This window comes from Heloderma suspectum, chromosome 6 (genome assembly GCF_057233095.1).
Source record: "Heloderma suspectum isolate Gila_16-S chromosome 6, 16-S_ref, whole genome shotgun sequence".
In the NCBI taxonomy this organism is placed as follows: Eukaryota; Metazoa; Chordata; class Lepidosauria; order Squamata; family Helodermatidae; genus Heloderma; species Heloderma suspectum.
Genome location: NC_139463.1, coordinates 100,209,126 through 100,227,705, shown reverse-complemented (window position 1 = coordinate 100,227,705; position 18,580 = coordinate 100,209,126). Strand labels below are relative to the sequence as shown.

The window sequence follows — 18,580 nt, the reverse complement described above, 5'->3', positions numbered from 1 at the left end:
AGGGTTGATTTCCTTTAGGATGGACTGATTTGACCTCCTTGCAGTCCAGGGGACTCGTAAGAGTCTTCTCCAGCACCACAGTTCGAAAGCATCAATTCTTCGGCGCTCAGCCTTCCTTATAGTCCAGCTCTCACAGCCATACATTACTACTGGGAAAACCATAGCTTTGATTATATGGACCTTGGTCGGCAAGGTGATGTCTCTGCTTCTTACTATGCTGTCTAGGTTGGCCATAGCTTTCCTCCCAAGGAGCAAGCGTCTTTTAATTTCATGGCTACAGTCACCATCTGCGGTGATCTTGGAGCCCAAGAAAGTAAAATCTGTCACTGCTTCCATTTCTTCCCCTTCTATATGCCAGGAAGTGATGGGGCCAGATGCCATGATCTTCGTTTTTTTAATGTTGAGTTTCAAACCAGCTTTGCACTCTCCTCTTTCACCCTCAACAAGAGGCTCTTTAGATCCTCTTCATTTTCTGCCATTAGGGTGGTATCGTCTGCATATCGGAGGTTGTTGATAATTCTCCCGGCAATCTTAATTCCGACCTCTGATTCATCCAACCCGGCATTTCTCATGATGTACTCTGCATATAAGTTAAATAAGCAGGGTGACAATATGCGGCCTTGTCGTACTCCTTTCCCAATTTTGAACCAATCGGTTGTTCCATGTCTGGTTCTTACTGTTGCTTCTTGAGCCTCGTACAGGTTTCTCAGGAGACAGGTAAGGTGGTCTGGTACTCCCATCACTTTAAGAATTTGCCACAGTTTGTTGTGATCCACACAATCAAAGGCTTTAGCATAGTCAATGAAGCAGAAATAGACGTTTTTCTGGAATTCTCTTGCTTTCTCCATGATGCAGCGAATGTTGGCGATTTGATCTCTAGTTCCTCTGCCTCTTCTAAACCCAGCTTGTACTTCCGGTAGTTCTCGGTTCGCATACTACTGAAGCCTAGCTTGTAGGATTTTGAGCATCACCTTGCTGGCATGTGAAATGAGCGCAATTGTGCGGTAGTTTGAACACTCTTTGGTGTTGCCCTTCTTTGGAATTGGAATGTAAACTGACCTTTTCCAGTCTTGTGGCCACTGTTGAGTGTTCCAGATTTGTTGGCATATTGAATGCAGCACTTTAACAGCATCATCTTTTAGGATTTTAAATAGCTCGGCTGGAATACTATCATCTCCGCTAGCTTTGTTGTTACTAATGCTTCCTAAGGCCCACTTGACTTCACTCTCTAGGATGTCCGGCTCAAGTTCAGTGACCGCACTATCATGGCTATCAGGGACATTCAGATCTTTCCTGTATAGTTCTTCTGTGTATTCTTTCCACCTCTTCTTAATCTCATCTGCTTCTGTTAGGTCCCTGCCTTCTTTGTCCTTGATCATGCCCGTCTTTGCACAAAACGTTCCATTGAGATCTCCAATTTTCTTGAAGAGATCTCTAGTCTTTCCCATTCTGTTGTTTTCCTCGATTTCTTTGCATTGTTCATTTAAGAAGACCTTCTTGTCTCTCCTTGCTATTCTCTGGAACTCTGCATTCAGTTGGGTATATCTTCCCCTTTCTCCCTTGCTTTTCACTTCCCTTCTTTCCTCAGCTACTTGTAAAGCCTCATCAGACAGCCACTTTGCTTTCTTGCATTTCTTTTTCTTTGGGATGGATTTCGTTGCTGCCTCCTGTCCTGAACAATGTTACGGACCTCCGTCCATAGTTCCTCAGGCACTCTGTCTATCAGGTCTAATCCCTGAAATCTATTCCTCACCTCCACTGTATATTCATAAGGGATATGATTTAGGTCATACCTGAACGGTTTAGTGGTTTTCCCGACGTTCTTCAATTTAAGCCGAAATTTTGCAAGAAGCAGCTCATGATCTGAGCCACAGTCAGCTCCAGGTCTTGTTTTTACTGACTGTATGGAGCTTCTCCATCTTTGGCTGCAAAGGACATAATCAATCTGATTTCGATATTGACCATCTGGTGACGTCCATGTGTAGAGTCGCCTCTTGTGCTGTTGGAAAAGAGTGTTTGCTATGATCAGCATGTTCTCTTGGCAAAACTCTATTAGCTTTTGTCCTGCTTCATTTTGTACACCAAGGCCATGCCTGCCTGTTATCCCGGTGATTTCTTGACTTCCTACTTTAGCATTCCAATCCCCTATGATGAAGAGGACATCTTTTTTGGGTGTTAGTTCTAGAAGGTGTTGTAGGTCTTCATAGAACCGATCAACCTCAGGTTCTTCGGCCTCAGTGGCTGGGGCATAGACTTGAATTACTGTGATGTTGAATGGTTTGCCTTGGATTCGTACTGAGATCATTCTATCATTTTTTAAGATTGTACCCCAGTACTGCTTTTCCCACCCTTTTGTTGACTATGAGAGCTACTCCATTTCTTCTAAGGGATTCTTGCCCACAATAGTAGATATGATGGTCACCTGAATTAAATTCGCCCATGCCTGTCCATTTTAGTTCGCTGATTCCCAAGATGTCGATGTTCAATCTTGCCATCTTTGCAAGATTTGACCACCTCCAGCTTACCTTGATTCATTGATCTGACATTCCAGGTTCCTAAACAATATTGTTCTTTACAGCATTGGATTTTCTTTTCACCACCAGACACATCCACAGCTGAGTGTCCTTTCGGGTTTGGCCCAGCCGCTTCACTCTTTCTGGTGCTACTTGGAAATACCCTCTGCTCTTCCCCAGTAGCATATTGGACACCTTCCGACCTGAGGGGCTCATCTTCCGGCGTCAACTCTTTTAGCCTTGTGATACATTCCATGGGGTTTTCTTGGCAAGAATACTGGAGTGGGTTGCCATTTCCTTCTCCAGTGGACCACATTTTGTCAGAACTCTCTGCCATGACCTGTCCGTCTTGGGTGGCCCTGCACGGCATAGCTTATGGCTTCACTGAGTTACGCAAGCCCCTTCGCCACAACAAGGCAGTGATCCATGAAGGGGAATCACATAATAGTTCAACTTAAATAGATAGTGCGTTATTTCCAGATCATTTTGAGCTGGAATAACCAGGAAATACCTCTGGATGTGCCCCGGTGGTTAACGATGTCATGAAAAAGCCCATAGTATAACAAACCATTGACATACAAACATATATACAGACAGCACACTCACAGTCACACATATTATCTAAACAATTTTAAACAATAATAAGAAAAATCCAGGACCTGATTAAAACCAATAAAAGAACACGTGATCTGAGCACATCGGCAGGAGCCATTTAAGGTAGCAGAGTGGGCCCTGATAAAATCACAGAATGGCACTTGCACTGAAGATTGCTTTCTTGGTGAGGTACATCATGTAGTCAGTCTGGCCACTCTGTGTGACTGTCTGCCCTGCTGTCTATGCCTTCCCTTTTCACCATCACGTGCACCTTGTGTTAACTCCTTGAGGGAGGCCATTTCCTTACAGCTCCTGCCCCCTTTGTCCTGCATGTGTTGTGCCTCTTTCATACTTGCTCCCATTCTGTCTGGAACCAGGAATGACTGGGAAGCTGTCTGACTCTCAAGTGGGACTAATTAAGCCTCCAGGAAACAAACTCATGATTTGTAACTGCAGTCCTCCACAGCAGGAAGTCAAACCACATGGGCGTAGTTTGGAAGGTGGGTATCCTACACTCCCTTGCAGAGAAAGATTAGATCAGAATATAAATAACAATGCTTTTCTGAAAGAAGATTATACAAGGCAGTATGCAAACATTAAAATCATAAAAAGCAATCAATAAAATTACAACACTGTAATTTAAAACATAGGGCCGCGGTAGCTTAGTGGTTAAGACGCCGAACTGCAGACCGGAAGGTCGGCAGGACAGCAGTTCGAGACCCGAGTGCCGTGTGATGGAGTGAGCTCCCGTCTTCAGTCCCAGCTCCTGCCAACCTAGCAGTTCGAAAGCAAGAAATTGCAAGTAGATAAATAGGTACCGCCTCGGCAGGAAAGGTAACAGCGTTCTGTGCACCTCGGTGTTCAGTCATGCCGGCCACATGACCACAGAAGCGTCTTCGGACAGCGCTGGCTCTTTGGCTTAGAAACGGGGATGAGCACCGCACCCTAGAGTCGGACACGACTGGCTGGGGACACCTACACCTTTACCTTTAATCTAAAGCATACAATAAAAAGCGCAAACAGATGTCCATTCCACTTTACATTCTTCCCTATATCTGTAACTGATGAGTGGTAAAATTCTCCTTACCACATGGCAGGATAATATAGTCAACCCAGCCACCCCAGGATGAGACAACTCGCCCTGGGGGGATTCTTTGGTTGACCATATAGGCTCACACTAGCAATATACAAGAGTGGTGTTGTGGTGGGAGTGTTGTGCAAGAACCGGGTATATCTGGGTTCAAATCCCCACTCAGCCACAAAGCTAACTAGCCCAAACTTTGCCTGCATCCAACCACCTCCTGGAACAAAGCTACCAAAGTCTGTGTCCTGCAGACAATCCTACACAGCCCTTATCTCGGTGTGCCAAAGTAGAAAGCAAGTTATTGTACAGCTTCTATTGAGTCAAATGAGAGCCAGAGCAGATGGCACAGGCCAAAGGAACATCATCTCCTCCAGGATTACTGGTCAATCTGTCACGGAGAAAACTGAGCCTGACAGCCAGGATCTCTAGGTTCTCCAGTAGGGCTATGGGATCTTGAGGGTTAACAGAGTGGCCAGAAGCATTTTACTGCCTTGGCAGCACCAATTAATCTGACCAGTTAGGTTGGAAAGTTGTGCTCTGGTGTCCCCTGTTACAAACGATTCTAGCTCTTGAATCACATATGGCTTTATTGATGCTACTAAAAATATTGCTCATAAGGCTATAATCTTTAAGGCGCAATCCTAAGCATGTTTAGACTGAAAAAAAGTCCAACAACTTCCAGCATTACCCAGCAAGCACTGCTGGCTAATGAATGCTGGGAGTTGGAGGACTTTTTTTCTGTCTAAACATGCAAAATTGTTGTTGTTGTTCAGTCGTTAAGTCGTGTCCGACTCTTCGTGACCCCATGGACCATAGCACGCGAGGCCTTCCTGTCCTCCGCTCTCTCCCGGAGGGTGCTCAAGTTCATATTCATTGCATCGGTGATGCTATCTAGCCATCTCATCCTCTGCCGTCCCCTTCTTCTTTTGCCTTCAATCCTTCCCAGCATCAGGGTCTTTTCCAGTGACTTTTTGCATTTGGTGGCCAAAATATTTGAGCTTCCGCTTCAGTATCTGTCCTTCCAATGAGCACTCAGGGTTGATTTCCTTTAGGATTGACTGATTTGACCTCCTTGCAGTCCAGGGGACTCGTAAGAGTCTTCTCCAGCACCACAGTTCGAAAGCATCAATTCTTCGGCACTCAGCCTTCCTTATAGTCCAGCTCTCACAGCCATACGTTACTACTGGGAAAACCATAGCTTTGATTATGCGGACCTTTGTCGGCAAGGTGATGTCTCTGCTTCTTACTATGCTGTCTAGGTTTGCCATAGCTTTCCTCCCAAGGAGCAAGCGTCTTTTAATTTCATGGCTACAGTCACCATCTGCGGTGATCGTGGAGCCCAAGAAAATACAACCTGTCACTGCTTCCATTTCTTCCCCTTCTATAGGCCAGGAAGTGATGGGGCCAGATGCCATGATCTTCGTTTTTTTAATGTTGAGTTTCAAACCAGCTTTTGCACTCTCCACTTTCACCCTCAACAAGAGGCTCTTGAGATCCGCTTCGCTTTCTGCCATTAGGGTGGTATCGTCTGCGTATCTTGAGGTTGTTGATAATTTTCCCAGCAATCTTAATTCCGACCTGTGATTCATCCAACCCGGCGTTTCTCATGATGTCCTCTGCATATAAGTTAAATAAGCAGGGCGACAATATGCAGCCTTGTCGTACTCCTTTCCCAATTTTGAACCAATGGGTTGTTCCATGTCTGGTTCTTACTGTTGCTTCTTGACCCTCGTACAGGTTTCTCAGGAGACAGGTAAGGTGGTCTGGTACTCCCACCTCTTTAAGCATTTGCCACAGTTTGTTGTGATCCACACAATCAAAGGCTTTCGTGTAGTCAATGAAGCAGAAACAGACATTTTTCTGGAATTCACTTGCTTTCTCCATGATCCAGTGAATGTTTCCAGCGATCTGATCTCTAGTTCCTCTGCCTCTTCGGAACCCAGCTTGTACTTCCGGTAGTTCTCGGTTCACATACTGCTGAAGCCTAGCTTGTAGGATTTTGAGCATCACCTTGCTGGCATGTGAGATGAGCGTAATTGTACGGTAGTTTGAACACTCTTTGGCATTGCCCTTCTTTGGAATTGGAATGTAAACTGACCTTTTCCAGTCCTGTGGCCACTGTTGAGTGTTCCAAATTTGTTGGCATATTGAGTGCAGCACTTTAACAGCATCATCTTTTAGGATTTTAAATAGCTCAGCTGTAATACTGTCATCTCTGCTAGCTTTGTTGTTAGTAATGCTTCCTAAGGCCCACTTGACTTCACTCTCTAGGATGTCCGGCTCAAGTTCAGTGACCACATTATCATGGCTATCAGGGACATTAAGATCTTTCCTGTATAGTTCTTCTGTGTATTCTTTCCACCTCTTCTTAATCTCATCTGCTTCTGTTAGGTCCTTGCCTTCTTTGTCCATTATCATGCCCGTCTTTGCACAAAATGTTCCCTTGATATCTCTGATTTTCTTGAAAAGATCTCTAGTCTTTCCCATTCAATTGTTTTCCTTGATTTCTTTGCATTGTTCATTTAAGAAGGCCTTCTTGTCTCTCCTTGCTGTTCTCTGGAACTCTGCATTCAGTTGGATATATCTTCCCCTTTCTCCTTTGCTTTTTGCTTCCCTTCTTTCGTCAACTACTTGTAAAGCCTCATCAGACAGCCACTTGGCTTTCTTGCACTTCTTTTTCTTTGGGATGGATTGAGTTGCTGCCTCCTGAACAATGTTACGGACCTCCGTCCATAGTTCCTCAGGCACTCTGTCTATCAGGTCTAATCCCTTAAATCTATTCCTCACCTCCACTGTATATTCATAAGGGATATGATTTAGGTCATACCTGAATGGTTTAGTGGTTTTCCCTACGTTCTTCAATTTAAGCCGACATTTTGCAATAAGAAGCTCATGATCTGAGCCACAGTCAGCTCCAGGTCTTGTTTTTACTGACTGTATAGAGCTTCTCCATCTTTGGCTGCAAAGTAATAATCAATCTGATTTCGATATTGACCATCTGGTGATGTCCATGTGTAGAGTCGCCTCTTGTGCTGTTGGAAAAGAGTGTTTGCTATGATCAGCGTGTTCTCTTGACAAAACTCTATTAGCCTTTGTCCTGCTTCATTTTGTACACCAAGGCTATGCTTGCCTGTTATCCCGGTGATTTCTTGACTTTCTACTTTAGCATGCCAATCCCCTATGATGAAAAGGACATCTTTTTTTGGTGTTAGTTCTAGAAGGTGTTGTAGGTCTTCATAGAACCGATCAACCTCAGCTTCTTCGGCCTCAGTGGTTGGGGCATCGACTTGAATTACTGTGATGTTGAATGGTTTGCCTTGGATTCGTACTGAGATTCTATCGTTTTTGAGATTGTACCCCAGTACTGCTTTTCCCACCCTTTTATTGACTATGAGTGCTGCTCCATTTCTTCTAAGGGATTCTTGCCCACAGTAGTAGATATGATGGTCACCTGAATTAAATTCGCCCATGCCTGTCCATTTTAGTTCGCTGATTCCCAAGATGTCGATGTTCAATCTTGCCATCTTTGCAAGATTTGACCACCTCCAGCTTACCTTGATTCATTGATCTGACATTCCAGGTTCCTAAACAATATTGTTCTTTACAGCATTGGATTTTCTTTTCACCACCAGACACATCCACAGCTGAGTGTCCTTTCGGCTTTGGCCCGGCCGCTTTACTGTTTCTGGTGCTACTTGGAAATACCCTCTGCTCTTCCCCGGTAGTATATTGGACACCTTCCGACCTGAGGGGCTCATCTTCCGGCGTCATATCTTTTAGCCTTGTGATACGTTCCATGGGGTTTTCTTGGCAAGAATACTGGAGTGGGTTGCCATTTCCTTCTCCAGTGGACCACATTTTGTCAGAACTCTCCGCCATGACCCGTCCGTCTTGGGTGGCCCTGCACGGCATAGCTTATGGCTTCACTGAGTTACACAAGCCCCTTCGCCACAACGAGGCAGTGATCCACGAAGGGGAAAACATGCATAGTATTGTGCCATTAATCTATTAAATGTTAGATGAATTGGTTAAAAACCATTTAATGGACTAAAAAGGCTTCCTTCATTAATGGGCTGATACATTTAAAGAAAATGTTAATGATTTGTAATGCAAATACTTATAAAAACGGTAGACGAGAGGCACCGTCTTGGAAGAGGCATTCTTCTTGTCCTTTCACACAGGAGGAATGCCCCTTCTAAAATAGCACCCCCTGCGACATATACAAACATATACAAGTCCCCACCTAAAATAAGGGGATTATGCTTGTTTCCCTCAAAACTATTCTTCTAGTCATATGTAAATTTATGCACATGAAAGCAATTTGTTCATCATTTACTCAATTAAAGCCCAATTGAGTAATTGGCTAAGATTGCTTTAACTGGATGACAGCTCTAATTGCTGATGTTGTGCTTATTTCTGGCACTAACAATCAGATGGCATTGTGCGGCTATTTTGTCTTTCCTTCCTTACGGGATTTTCCAGGGTAAGAAAAAAGACAGAAGAAGCTGTGGGAAAACAAGAGGATTAAAAGACAATGACTACTCTGGGCCTCCTGTAAAATTCTGTGAATGAGGCAGGGCGATTGCACATTAAAAGCCTCATTTTGAAGCACCCTATAATAGCTCTTAAGGTGATTTGCAATTACAGGAGACGAGTTACAGCAAGTTAAAGATAAACAAACTGAACAATGCAGCAGTACAGATAATGGTGAAAAGCAGTTACAAAAGAAATCAGTATCAAGTGCAGTCAAAAGCTTGGGCAAATGGGATGGAATTTAGCTGGTGTCTAACAGAAACCAGCAATGACATGCATCAAATTTGCCTAGGAACCATAGTGGGGGTGCCATTACAGGAAAAGCCCTAACTTTAAAGTCAGGGGTACTGGGAGCACTGTCTCATATGGAACATGAATCTCTATTGATGGGCAGCTCCAAACAGTAGAAGACAGTCCTTTAGATACCCAGGGCTCAAACCACTGGGCTGGCCTGGTGAGCCAGAGTTATAGATAGGAATCAAGAGAGAATCCTAACCACCTTAGTAGCTTAGGTATGGGAGGGCCTCTATTGTTTCTATTTAATGCATACAAATATTTATAGCCTTCCTGCTGTCCTCCAAAACAGACTCTCAAACTAATAAATTCAAAACACAGTAAAAAAACAGTAGCAGAAAACACGACAACCACCACCACTACACACACATGCGCGCACACACACACACGCTTGAAATCCAAAATTAGCATACCCCTACAACAACTCCCCACTGAAAAGAATGTCAGGAAAATATTGTTTTTAATTGATATCTAAGGTACAGAAACGTCTCCTGAGGAAGGGGCCAGAGCCTAGGCCAGAGATTTTTAAACTGGCCTGCTGACCGCTGTCGCTGGTGTTCTGCAAGCTCCATTGAGGTGGTCAGCAGAAAGGTTGCAGATCAGTTAAGAATACTTGCCCTGCACTTGATTTCCTCCATTTGGCAATGGAGATCAAAGCTGTTTGGACCAGGGCCGGATTATCGAACAGGCTGACAAGGCCTTGGCCTAGGACCCATGCTTTTCATAATATGGCGCTGGTTTTGATGATAATGCCAGTACTGAAGAAAAACATTATTAAAATATGAACTGTGTGCTTTGATTTGTAGAACAAGCCGATGTTCTGTTAAATGATCCACCAAGACCCACTCATCACACCAGCTGGGTTTTAGTGGAGCGAATGGAAAAGCATGAACCAGTACTCTCATGTTTTCTCTAAAAACTGTGAAATTTTAACAGAGTAGAGCTAGAGTGCCCGGGAAGTAGGACAGCCAGGTTCAGTTTTGATTCTGTTGAGTCTCAAAGACAGCAGAACTCCTTAGTGCTTCATGCTTGAGGGCGATTACAAAACTAGCCATGGGAGGAGAGACTGGAAGATGACTCTGCCACCATTACTGTGGGTGGGAACAAAGATTACCAGAGCATCCGAGGTGTTGACCTAAGTGTGGTGACCAAACACAAATCTGCTGACCTTTTCCCTTACTTTCCCCCTTCTTAATACATAAGCAAGAATTATATATCCAGGCCCACATCAAACTGGAGAGCAGGGGGACAATATAGAAATTGGTAGGCCTGCCAGTTCAGAGGTAGGCAGGGAAGGAAGTGTGGCAATTGGCAGTGTTGGCTCAAGACATTTTGCTGCCTGAAGCAGAGCCCAAATTTCCCCTCCCCTCACTGGAACCAACACTTGCTGTACCCTCTTGGTGCCTCCTAAAGCAGGTTGTTCCATCCTGCTGCATGGCAGGGCTGGCCCTGGAAATCGACCATGACTGCAGTCTTATACACACTTACCTGGGCGTAAGCCCCATTGAACTCAATAGGACTTAGACATGCGTAGAATTGCATGGGAAGTGGGCCAATTGTTCTATGAGGCCTGACGTTAGGTGAAATGGACTTCCAGAGATCAGGGAATAATAACAGCAGCAACAACAACAACAACAATAATTAATAATAATACAATAACAGCAGCAACAACAATAATTGATGATGTTGTAAGCCATTTGAGAGACAAACGAGAAGTCTCTCTGCCTTGAGATACTTGCAGTCTTAAATTCCACACAGGGAGGCAACAGAGGGAGGAGAGAAAGATGGAGGTGAAGGTAACAAGAAAGCTGGGCATTCTGTTCCATTATATGTCTTTAGGGTTAGGTTCAATAGGGGATGAGAACTAAGAGGCTGCTCTGCACAAGGCTTCATGAAATGGTGGGTTTCGGGAGGAGTTTGAAGGGAGAGAGAGGCAGCATCAAGTAGGTGTTCTGGGAGGGAGTTCCAGGTGTACGTATGGGGCAGCACAAGAGCAAAGACAGAGCCAATTAAATAACTGCTAACATGAGGGCCTGCCCTGTCTTCCTCAGCACAATCGGAATGGCTCTGTGTTCTCCTCATCTCTGCGTGACGCTCTTCAGAAGAAGATAAGCCTCTTGGAGCATCAGATCCATGAGAAATTAAACACTTTTGAAAACCACACACATGGTGTGCCAACAGGCGCAGGGCTGAGGCACAAACATGTTTCTCATGGACACAGTGTTCAGAAAGGTGAGTGGCTGTACCAGAGGCTGGCAGAATCAGGGTGAGAAGGGGGAATATGGTTCTGGTCCAATGGGATGGAGATGGATGTGCAGAAGGAAGAAAGGAAGATTAAGTAAACTGCTAGTTCGGGACAGAAAGGTTTAAATTAGGGGTGCAAAACTTCAGATTTGGCCTTCTGGATTTCCCTGACCATGCACTTCTTCCCCAGCCATCTATTGTTTGCTGGTTTTCTGCCTTTTGTGCAGTGTCTGTCCCCTCCCTTGCACTCTCAAATGTTGAAATGCCTCTCCTAAGGCTCAGTTACTGGCAGCGAGAGCTGTAAGCTAAAATATGATCGCGCTTTTGCTATTTTGTCCCTGTCCCCTTTGCCTTTGGCCCTATCCACTACTGGAACGCAGCCCCCAAGAGAGTCTCTGAAATGGAATTCAGCCTTCGGGCTGAAAGAGGTACCATGCCCCTGCGTTAAATGATGAAAAGGTGGATTTCATGATAAGGAGATGAATAGATTAGAAGGTTGATAGGCGAGTACTTGTGAAGATGCGCAGAGAACATTTGATGTGAAGAGATAGGTCGATAAATGGAATTGTTCAATCTTTATTTGCTGCATTTATATCTTGTAAAGGAGCTCAAGGCTGTGTACATGGATCACTCTCTATCCTCACAAACAACTTTGGCCCCACCCCTTTTGCCTTTGGGCCCGCCCACCATTGGAAAGTGGCCCCCAAGAGCTTCTCTGAAATGGAATTCGGCCCTCAAGCTGAAAGAGGTCCCCCACACGGGAATAGTAGAACGTGATGCATGAATGTCATTATTATTCATGTAGCATGAGCAGTGTGCATGATGCTTCACAAAGAATAAGAGGACAAGTTCCTGCCCTGAGGAGCTTACAGTGTAAAATTCAGCACAAGGAAGAAAACAGAGAAAGGGAAGGGAAGTGGAGGCAGGGAAGGTAAGCAGGGAAAGAAAATATGTTATTGCAGTTACATATATTTAGGTTTAATTACAGCTGGCACAGAACACGTGAATGGATAAACAGAGGGAGGCAAGCCCAGGGATGGATATTTGGTAGATAGGCAGGTCAGCTGGCCATGGATGGATGGACAAACCCGCTTCCCTTCTATTTCTCTGTGTTGGCAGCTAAGTTCCACATCTCTGATCTCTTCTGTCCTCCAGGGCACAAAGTGGAGAAGCACTCTGAGTATTTCCGTGTGGGCTTTCCCCACCGCACCAACTATATGTTTGTCAAAATCAAGCGCACCCTCCATCATGAGATTTTTGCCTTCTCCATCTGCCTCTGGCTCAAGGCAAGTTCAGCACCAGGGATGGGCACCCCCTTCTCGTACTCTGTACCGGGGCAGGCCAATGAAGTGGTGCTCATTGAGTGGGGAAATAACCCCATGGAACTGCTCATCAATGACAAGGTACGAAACCAGGGCTGGTATTGTGGGGCTTAGAGCTAATCCAGCAGCTTGCTGATTTGGGTGGTGGGAAGAGTTGTTTGAAGAATATCCACAGCGTTTATATTTCTCTACATTGGCTGCCTTTTGGTTTACAACCAAAAATTAAGTTTCTAGTCCTTATGGTCATGAGGTCTGAATCAACTCAGTGATGTCCCCCCAAATTTGAAAAGGGCCTAACAATACATTCAAGAGACAGGAGCTTGTTTTGTTCACTACAGTTTCAAGTCCTTTTGGCTGTACTTCTGGGAAATAGCACTAAATGGGTTCTTAGGAGGGTTGCCAATAGGGTACAGGCAAGAGGTCACGACCAAGGATTTGCTGTATAAGAGAGATACAGTCAGGGCCAGAAATATTGGAACAAGGATAACTGTTCTGGCAGTTGGCCTCTGCACACCACCACATTGAAGTTGAAAGGAAACACACCCAGATGGGAGCGAAGTCAGGACTTTCAGCTGTAATTCAAGGGGTTTGACAAAAGTGGGGCACTAACCATTCAGGAAGGACAGCCAGTGGCATATGCCCCCCCCCCATCGTTGGTGGCTCATAAGTAATGGAACAAACCAACATCATCTCAAACGTAAGGATCGCCTTTAATACCTGGATGAAAATCCTTTCCAGTCAATGACTGCCTGAAATCTGGAACCCATGGACATGACCAAATGCTGAGTTTCCTCCCTCGAGATGCTTTGCCAGGCCTTGACTGCAGCTGCCTTCAGCTGCTGCTTGTTTGTGGGTCTTTCTGCCTTCAGTCTTGTCTTCAGTAAGTGAAAAGCATGCTCTGTTGGGTGGAGATCAGGTGACTGACGTGGCCATTGAAGAACATCCCACTTCTTTGCCTTGAGAAACTCTTGGGGAGCTTTTGCCGTATGTTTTGGGTCATTATCCATCTGCAATATGAAGCACCGTCCTATCAGTTTGGCAGCATTCGGCTGAATATGAGCAGAAAGTATCGCCCTATACACTTCAGAATTCATCCTGCTGCTTTTATCAGCAGTCAGGTCATCAATAAACACCAGTGACCTGGTTCCATTGGCAGCCATACATGCCCATGCCATAACACTGCCTCCACCATGTTTGACAGGTGAGGCGGTATGCTCTGGATCATGAGCTGTTCCTGTCCTTCTCCATACTTTTCTCTTCCCATCATTCTGGTACAAGGTAATCTTGGTTTCATCAGTCCAAAGAATCTTATTCCAGAACTGGGCAGGCTTTTTTAGGTGTTTGCTGGCAAAGGCTAATCTGGCCTGTCTGTTCTTGAGCGTTACCAGTGGTTTGCACCTTGTTGTGAAGCCTCTGTATTTACATTCCTAAAGCCGTCTCTTGACTGTAGATGTTGACAATGACATGCCTCCCTCCACAAAAGCGTTCTTGACCTGGCTAGATGTTGTGAAAGGGTTCCACCATGAGCAGAATTCTGCGGTCATCCAGTTTAGTTGTCTTCCGTGGTCTTCCAGGCTTTTTGCTGTTGCTGAGCTTGCCAGTTAATTCCTTCTTTTTCAGGATGTTCCAAACTGTTGTGTTGGCCACTCCCACTGTTTTTGCTATCTCTCTGGTGGGTTTATTTTGTTTCCTCAGCCTAATGATGGCCTCCTTCACTCGCATGGACACCTCTTTGGACCTCATGTTGGGAGTTCCAGTGAACAGCTACCAAATGCAAATGTAACACTCAGAACCACCTCCATGCCTTTTGTCTGCTTGATTGGTCATGGGGTACCCAGGAAACAGGCCACACCTGGCCATGCAGCTGCTTGTCAGCCATTCGTTCTATTACTTATGAGCCACCAACGATGGGGTGGGTGGGTGTATGCCACTGGCTGTCCTTCCTGAATGGTTAGTGCCCCACTTTTGTCAGACCCCTTGAATTACAGCTGAAAGTCCTGACTTCGCTCCCATCTGGGTGTGTTTCCTTTCAACTTCAATGTGGTGGTGTACAGAGGCCAACTGCCAAAACAGTTATCCTTGTTCCAATATTTCTGGCCCTGACTGTACATAGATAGATACTCTGGTTACTCTATCTATAGACAGAGAGATAGATATCTATAGATAGAGTATCCAGAGATATAGGTACACTATCTCTAGATATACAAGGAACCCCAGTAGAGATATACTTGAAGTTATACATTGATATACTATTGATAGATATACTCTTTCTATAGATAGATATGTCTCATATCCATAGATACCTATAGTTTTGCACTAGAATATTATATGACCAACACCCTCTCTCGTACCCAATTCTGTTTTTGGAATAAATTCTGCCATTTAAATATACAAATATTTAATTTCCATTTCATTAATTCATTCGCTTACTCACTTGCTCACAAGTATGATCTTATTTGTCCTTACAACATAGCCATAGTCTTTTATGAATGGATGCTGAGGCCTCACTTTCAACTTCTGTGTTTCTGCCAATAAGAGAGGCAAAATATCCTGGGCTCTGTTCTGCCTCTCCTCTCCATTTTTATTGATTTTCCTCTAGAAAATGTTGGAGGTTTGCAACTGAACTTTGTGAGGTAGGTTGGGCTCAGAGAGGTTTGCTGAAGCAGACTTGAACCTGCTTGCCCTGGGTTCAAGGCCATGCAGCATACAACACTGTTGGTGCCATCCAGACACATTTGTAACACTACCCTGAGGGCTCACCATGTTTGCTCATCCCTGCCTTAATCCTTTTCTATGCATTCTTCTGCCCTTAGGCCACCACATTGCCACTGGCCATTAATGATGCTAAGTGGCACCACATCTGTGTGACGTGGTCAACCCGGGATGGCGTTTGGGAATCGTACCAGGATGGGGTCCGAAGAGGGAGTGGGGAGAACTTGGCTCCCTGGCATCCAGTGAAACCTGGAGGTGTTTTCGTACTGGGCCAGGAACAGGTAAATATCCCACATTAAGTTCTGTCACCACCTATGGTGGGTCAGGAATGGTTTCTCTAAATTCACTATGTTTCCATATTCCTCTTCCTGCAGGACACTCTTGGTGGCCGCTTTGATGCCACTCAAGCCTTCATTGGAGAAATCTCAGATTTCAACATGTGGAGCCATATCTTGACACTGGGTGAGATTTACAAGATGGCGACCTGCACTAGCTATGCTGGCGGTGACCTCATCAACTGGGCTGAAGCCTCTATGGAGCTTCATGGAGGAGTGGTCAAGCTACCATTTAATGCCTGCCACTGAGAAGCCACGAAGGAACAGGGACTTTGGTGTTCTCTTGGAGGAGAGCGAAAGCTTGTGGTTAAAGACAGATGGTGGGGCTGGAAGCAAGGACCCCAGGGTTTCCTGGAGGGAAAAAGGAACCTAATGGTTTAAAAAATAAGGCTGGGTGAAGCCAAGTTTCCTGAGCTCCTTGGGAAAAGACTGGGGATCTTTCCATTTGGGATGGGGTACTTCTGGGTTCCTAGGAGGAGAGCGGGTTATATGTAGCAAGTTTTGTGTAGGAAGGACTTGGGGTCTGGGAGGCAGAATGACTGGATTTTCAGCTAGGGTGCCTGATCAAAATTTTATCTAAAAAACAAAAAGAAAATATTTGGAGCCTTGGCATCTTTTGTATAGAGTGGTTTTATGGAGTTGAGGGATTTCTGAAAGAAGAAACATCCCCAAACGTTATATGGAAATATCCTATTTTGGAATTAAGAGCATTTCCTTATGAGGTAAATGGAAACGGGGTGCCTTGTGATGGAACGTATATGTGCAGCATGTGCCAGGTAGAATTGAGGACAGTTTAGAAGTCTTTCTTAAGGCATTTACTGGACAGTATTGGTTCATTGGGAAAGTGGCTGAAAGCATGGGACCATCCAACCATTGGCAAACTGAGTTACGTTAACTATCTCCCATCTAGAAAGCAGAACTCCTGTTTTTTTTTTACTAGTAGCTCCCTTCTGTTGCCTTTGTGAAATATGCTTCCCAGGAATTGGAGGGGAGTTGGGTATTCCCCTGCTTAAGACCCTTCTTCCAAACAATGTTCCTTTGAAGAAATAGATGGCCACCTTCTCTTGAAAGGGTTGGAGAGTTCTCCAACACTTCTTCATTTCAGGAGACAAGATCCTGTTTTCTGGTAACCTAAACAGTCATTGGTGAACTCATACCTTAGCTCATTTGCTTTCTCTGATAGGGAATACCTCCCTCCTTCATCCCAAACACGTCCAGTCACCTACACTTTATGCATCCTAGTAAGAAATTTGAAATTCGGTAGACACTCAGTGATTTACTCTCAGTGCTTTCAGGACCTATCCCAAAACTTAGCGGAGCTGGATTCTGATCCTGCTGTTGATTTTCATCTCTCTTTTCCTCTTCTCATGAATCACTTCCAAGGTAAAGGCCTGTTTATAGGATTTGGGACAGATCTGTAGGAGTATTTTGCTCACATATGACTGATGCATCTCTTGCGAGGTGGATTTATATGGCCATTTTTCCGGGTTTCCCCCCAATTCCATTAGTTTCAGTTCAACCCAGTGTTGAGTTTGCATGTGTTAGACTAGCCCTATAAATGGTTCAATATATGGTTCAGTGACATCAGGAAACCCACATTGAGTCAAACCACATTTGGGAAAATCTTTCAAATGTCGATCAACTGTGTAATCTGGATATGGGCTGAACTAAAACCAGGGGTCAAGTCACATAACCCTAGAAGCAAACTCAAATGAGAACTGATGGGATGTGGTCAGATTTTGGAAACACCAAAAAGCCATATTATACATCACCATAAAATCATGTTTTGGTGGGGTGTGTTGTTGTTGGCCAGTGTTCTGATATGCCATGGCAAAGGGAAAGTCTGAATACTATATCACTCATGGAAACCCCGATTCAGTGCTTCATGTGCTCAACCCACATTAACATTGACTTTCACAGCATGCACATTAGAATACGGGATGACAGGAGATGACAGATCAGGTAGAAAATAAGTGTTTGGCCGCATGCTGTAGGCCACGAATCAGTATTGTACATGAAAATTCAACTCAGATTGACTGAAACCAATATGGGTTGGGGAAAAAATGGGAAAATAGTTTCATGGATCTGTATTGAGTGGTGTAGTAGGTACATTGGTTAGATTGTTCAGTAAATGGGGGGATTATTTTTGCATTTTCACTGTTATAAATAGAGGAATATCAGGATGTTACAGTTAAGAGAATGGCTATCGAGACACTTTGACCTTCTGGAAGGAAAAATGAAATCCAGCACATCAGAGCAGTAGGTGTGTCTCAGGGACAGGACGTCTGAATTCTTTGGAAAAGAGGTTGTGTGATTGTCTACTACTGCATGAGAGAAAGCACCAAAGCAGGTGTGATACTGGGATTAAGAACAAAACATAAAAGCAGCTAGCAGCTATGGGGCAGGGGAGGAGTGCTATGATTTTGATTGGAGCAGCAGTGGTGGTGGAGGGGTATTTAACCCTTCCCCCCTCCTGCACCGTGTCCCCTATAGAAATTGCCTTTTCCCTGATGCTGTTATAAGACTCATACTGGAAAAAAATGCAAGCATGATACAGATACCCATCATTTCTCGGCTGCAAGTTTGATAGCAGAATTGGTAGTGCTATCAGGGCAGGACCTTGGAGTGAAGTTCCAGGGTCCCTCTCACCAGAATGAGCAGGAGAGCCCACAAGCACAATAGGGCTGGCTTACCACATTTTGAAGTTAGTAATACACATTGCCATCTAAAGGGGTGAGACTGTAAGACGTTTAAGTCCAAAGTCTAAAATGACTGACTGTGGCACCACTGAGCAGATCATGTACCTTGCACACGACGTCTGTTCTAAAGTGAGGGGCCTAGAAGAAACCAGAAATCCTAAATTCTTTGGGAGGTGGGTGTGATATAAGGTTAATTGTCTTGAATTTTCTTACTCTGAACTGGATGCAATAAACCTGCTAAAGAAACTGC

The 18,580-nt window shown here is 44.6% G+C and overlaps 1 protein-coding gene across 1 annotated transcript in view; it reads left to right on the top strand.

Moving 5' to 3' along the window:
• The window catches only part of LOC146342071 (neuronal pentraxin-2-like), a 23,812-nt gene extending 5,232 nt beyond the window's left edge, over nt 1-18,580 (top strand). The window contains exons 2-5 of the mRNA XM_084805580.1: nt 11,070-11,250; nt 12,418-12,665; nt 15,398-15,577; nt 15,671-18,580. Of these exons, the coding sequence (XP_084661706.1) occupies nt 11,070-11,250; nt 12,418-12,665; nt 15,398-15,577; nt 15,671-15,880 (819 nt within the window). The 3' untranslated portion in view covers nt 15,881-18,580. The remainder of the gene's footprint in view (nt 1-11,069; nt 11,251-12,417; nt 12,666-15,397; nt 15,578-15,670) is intronic.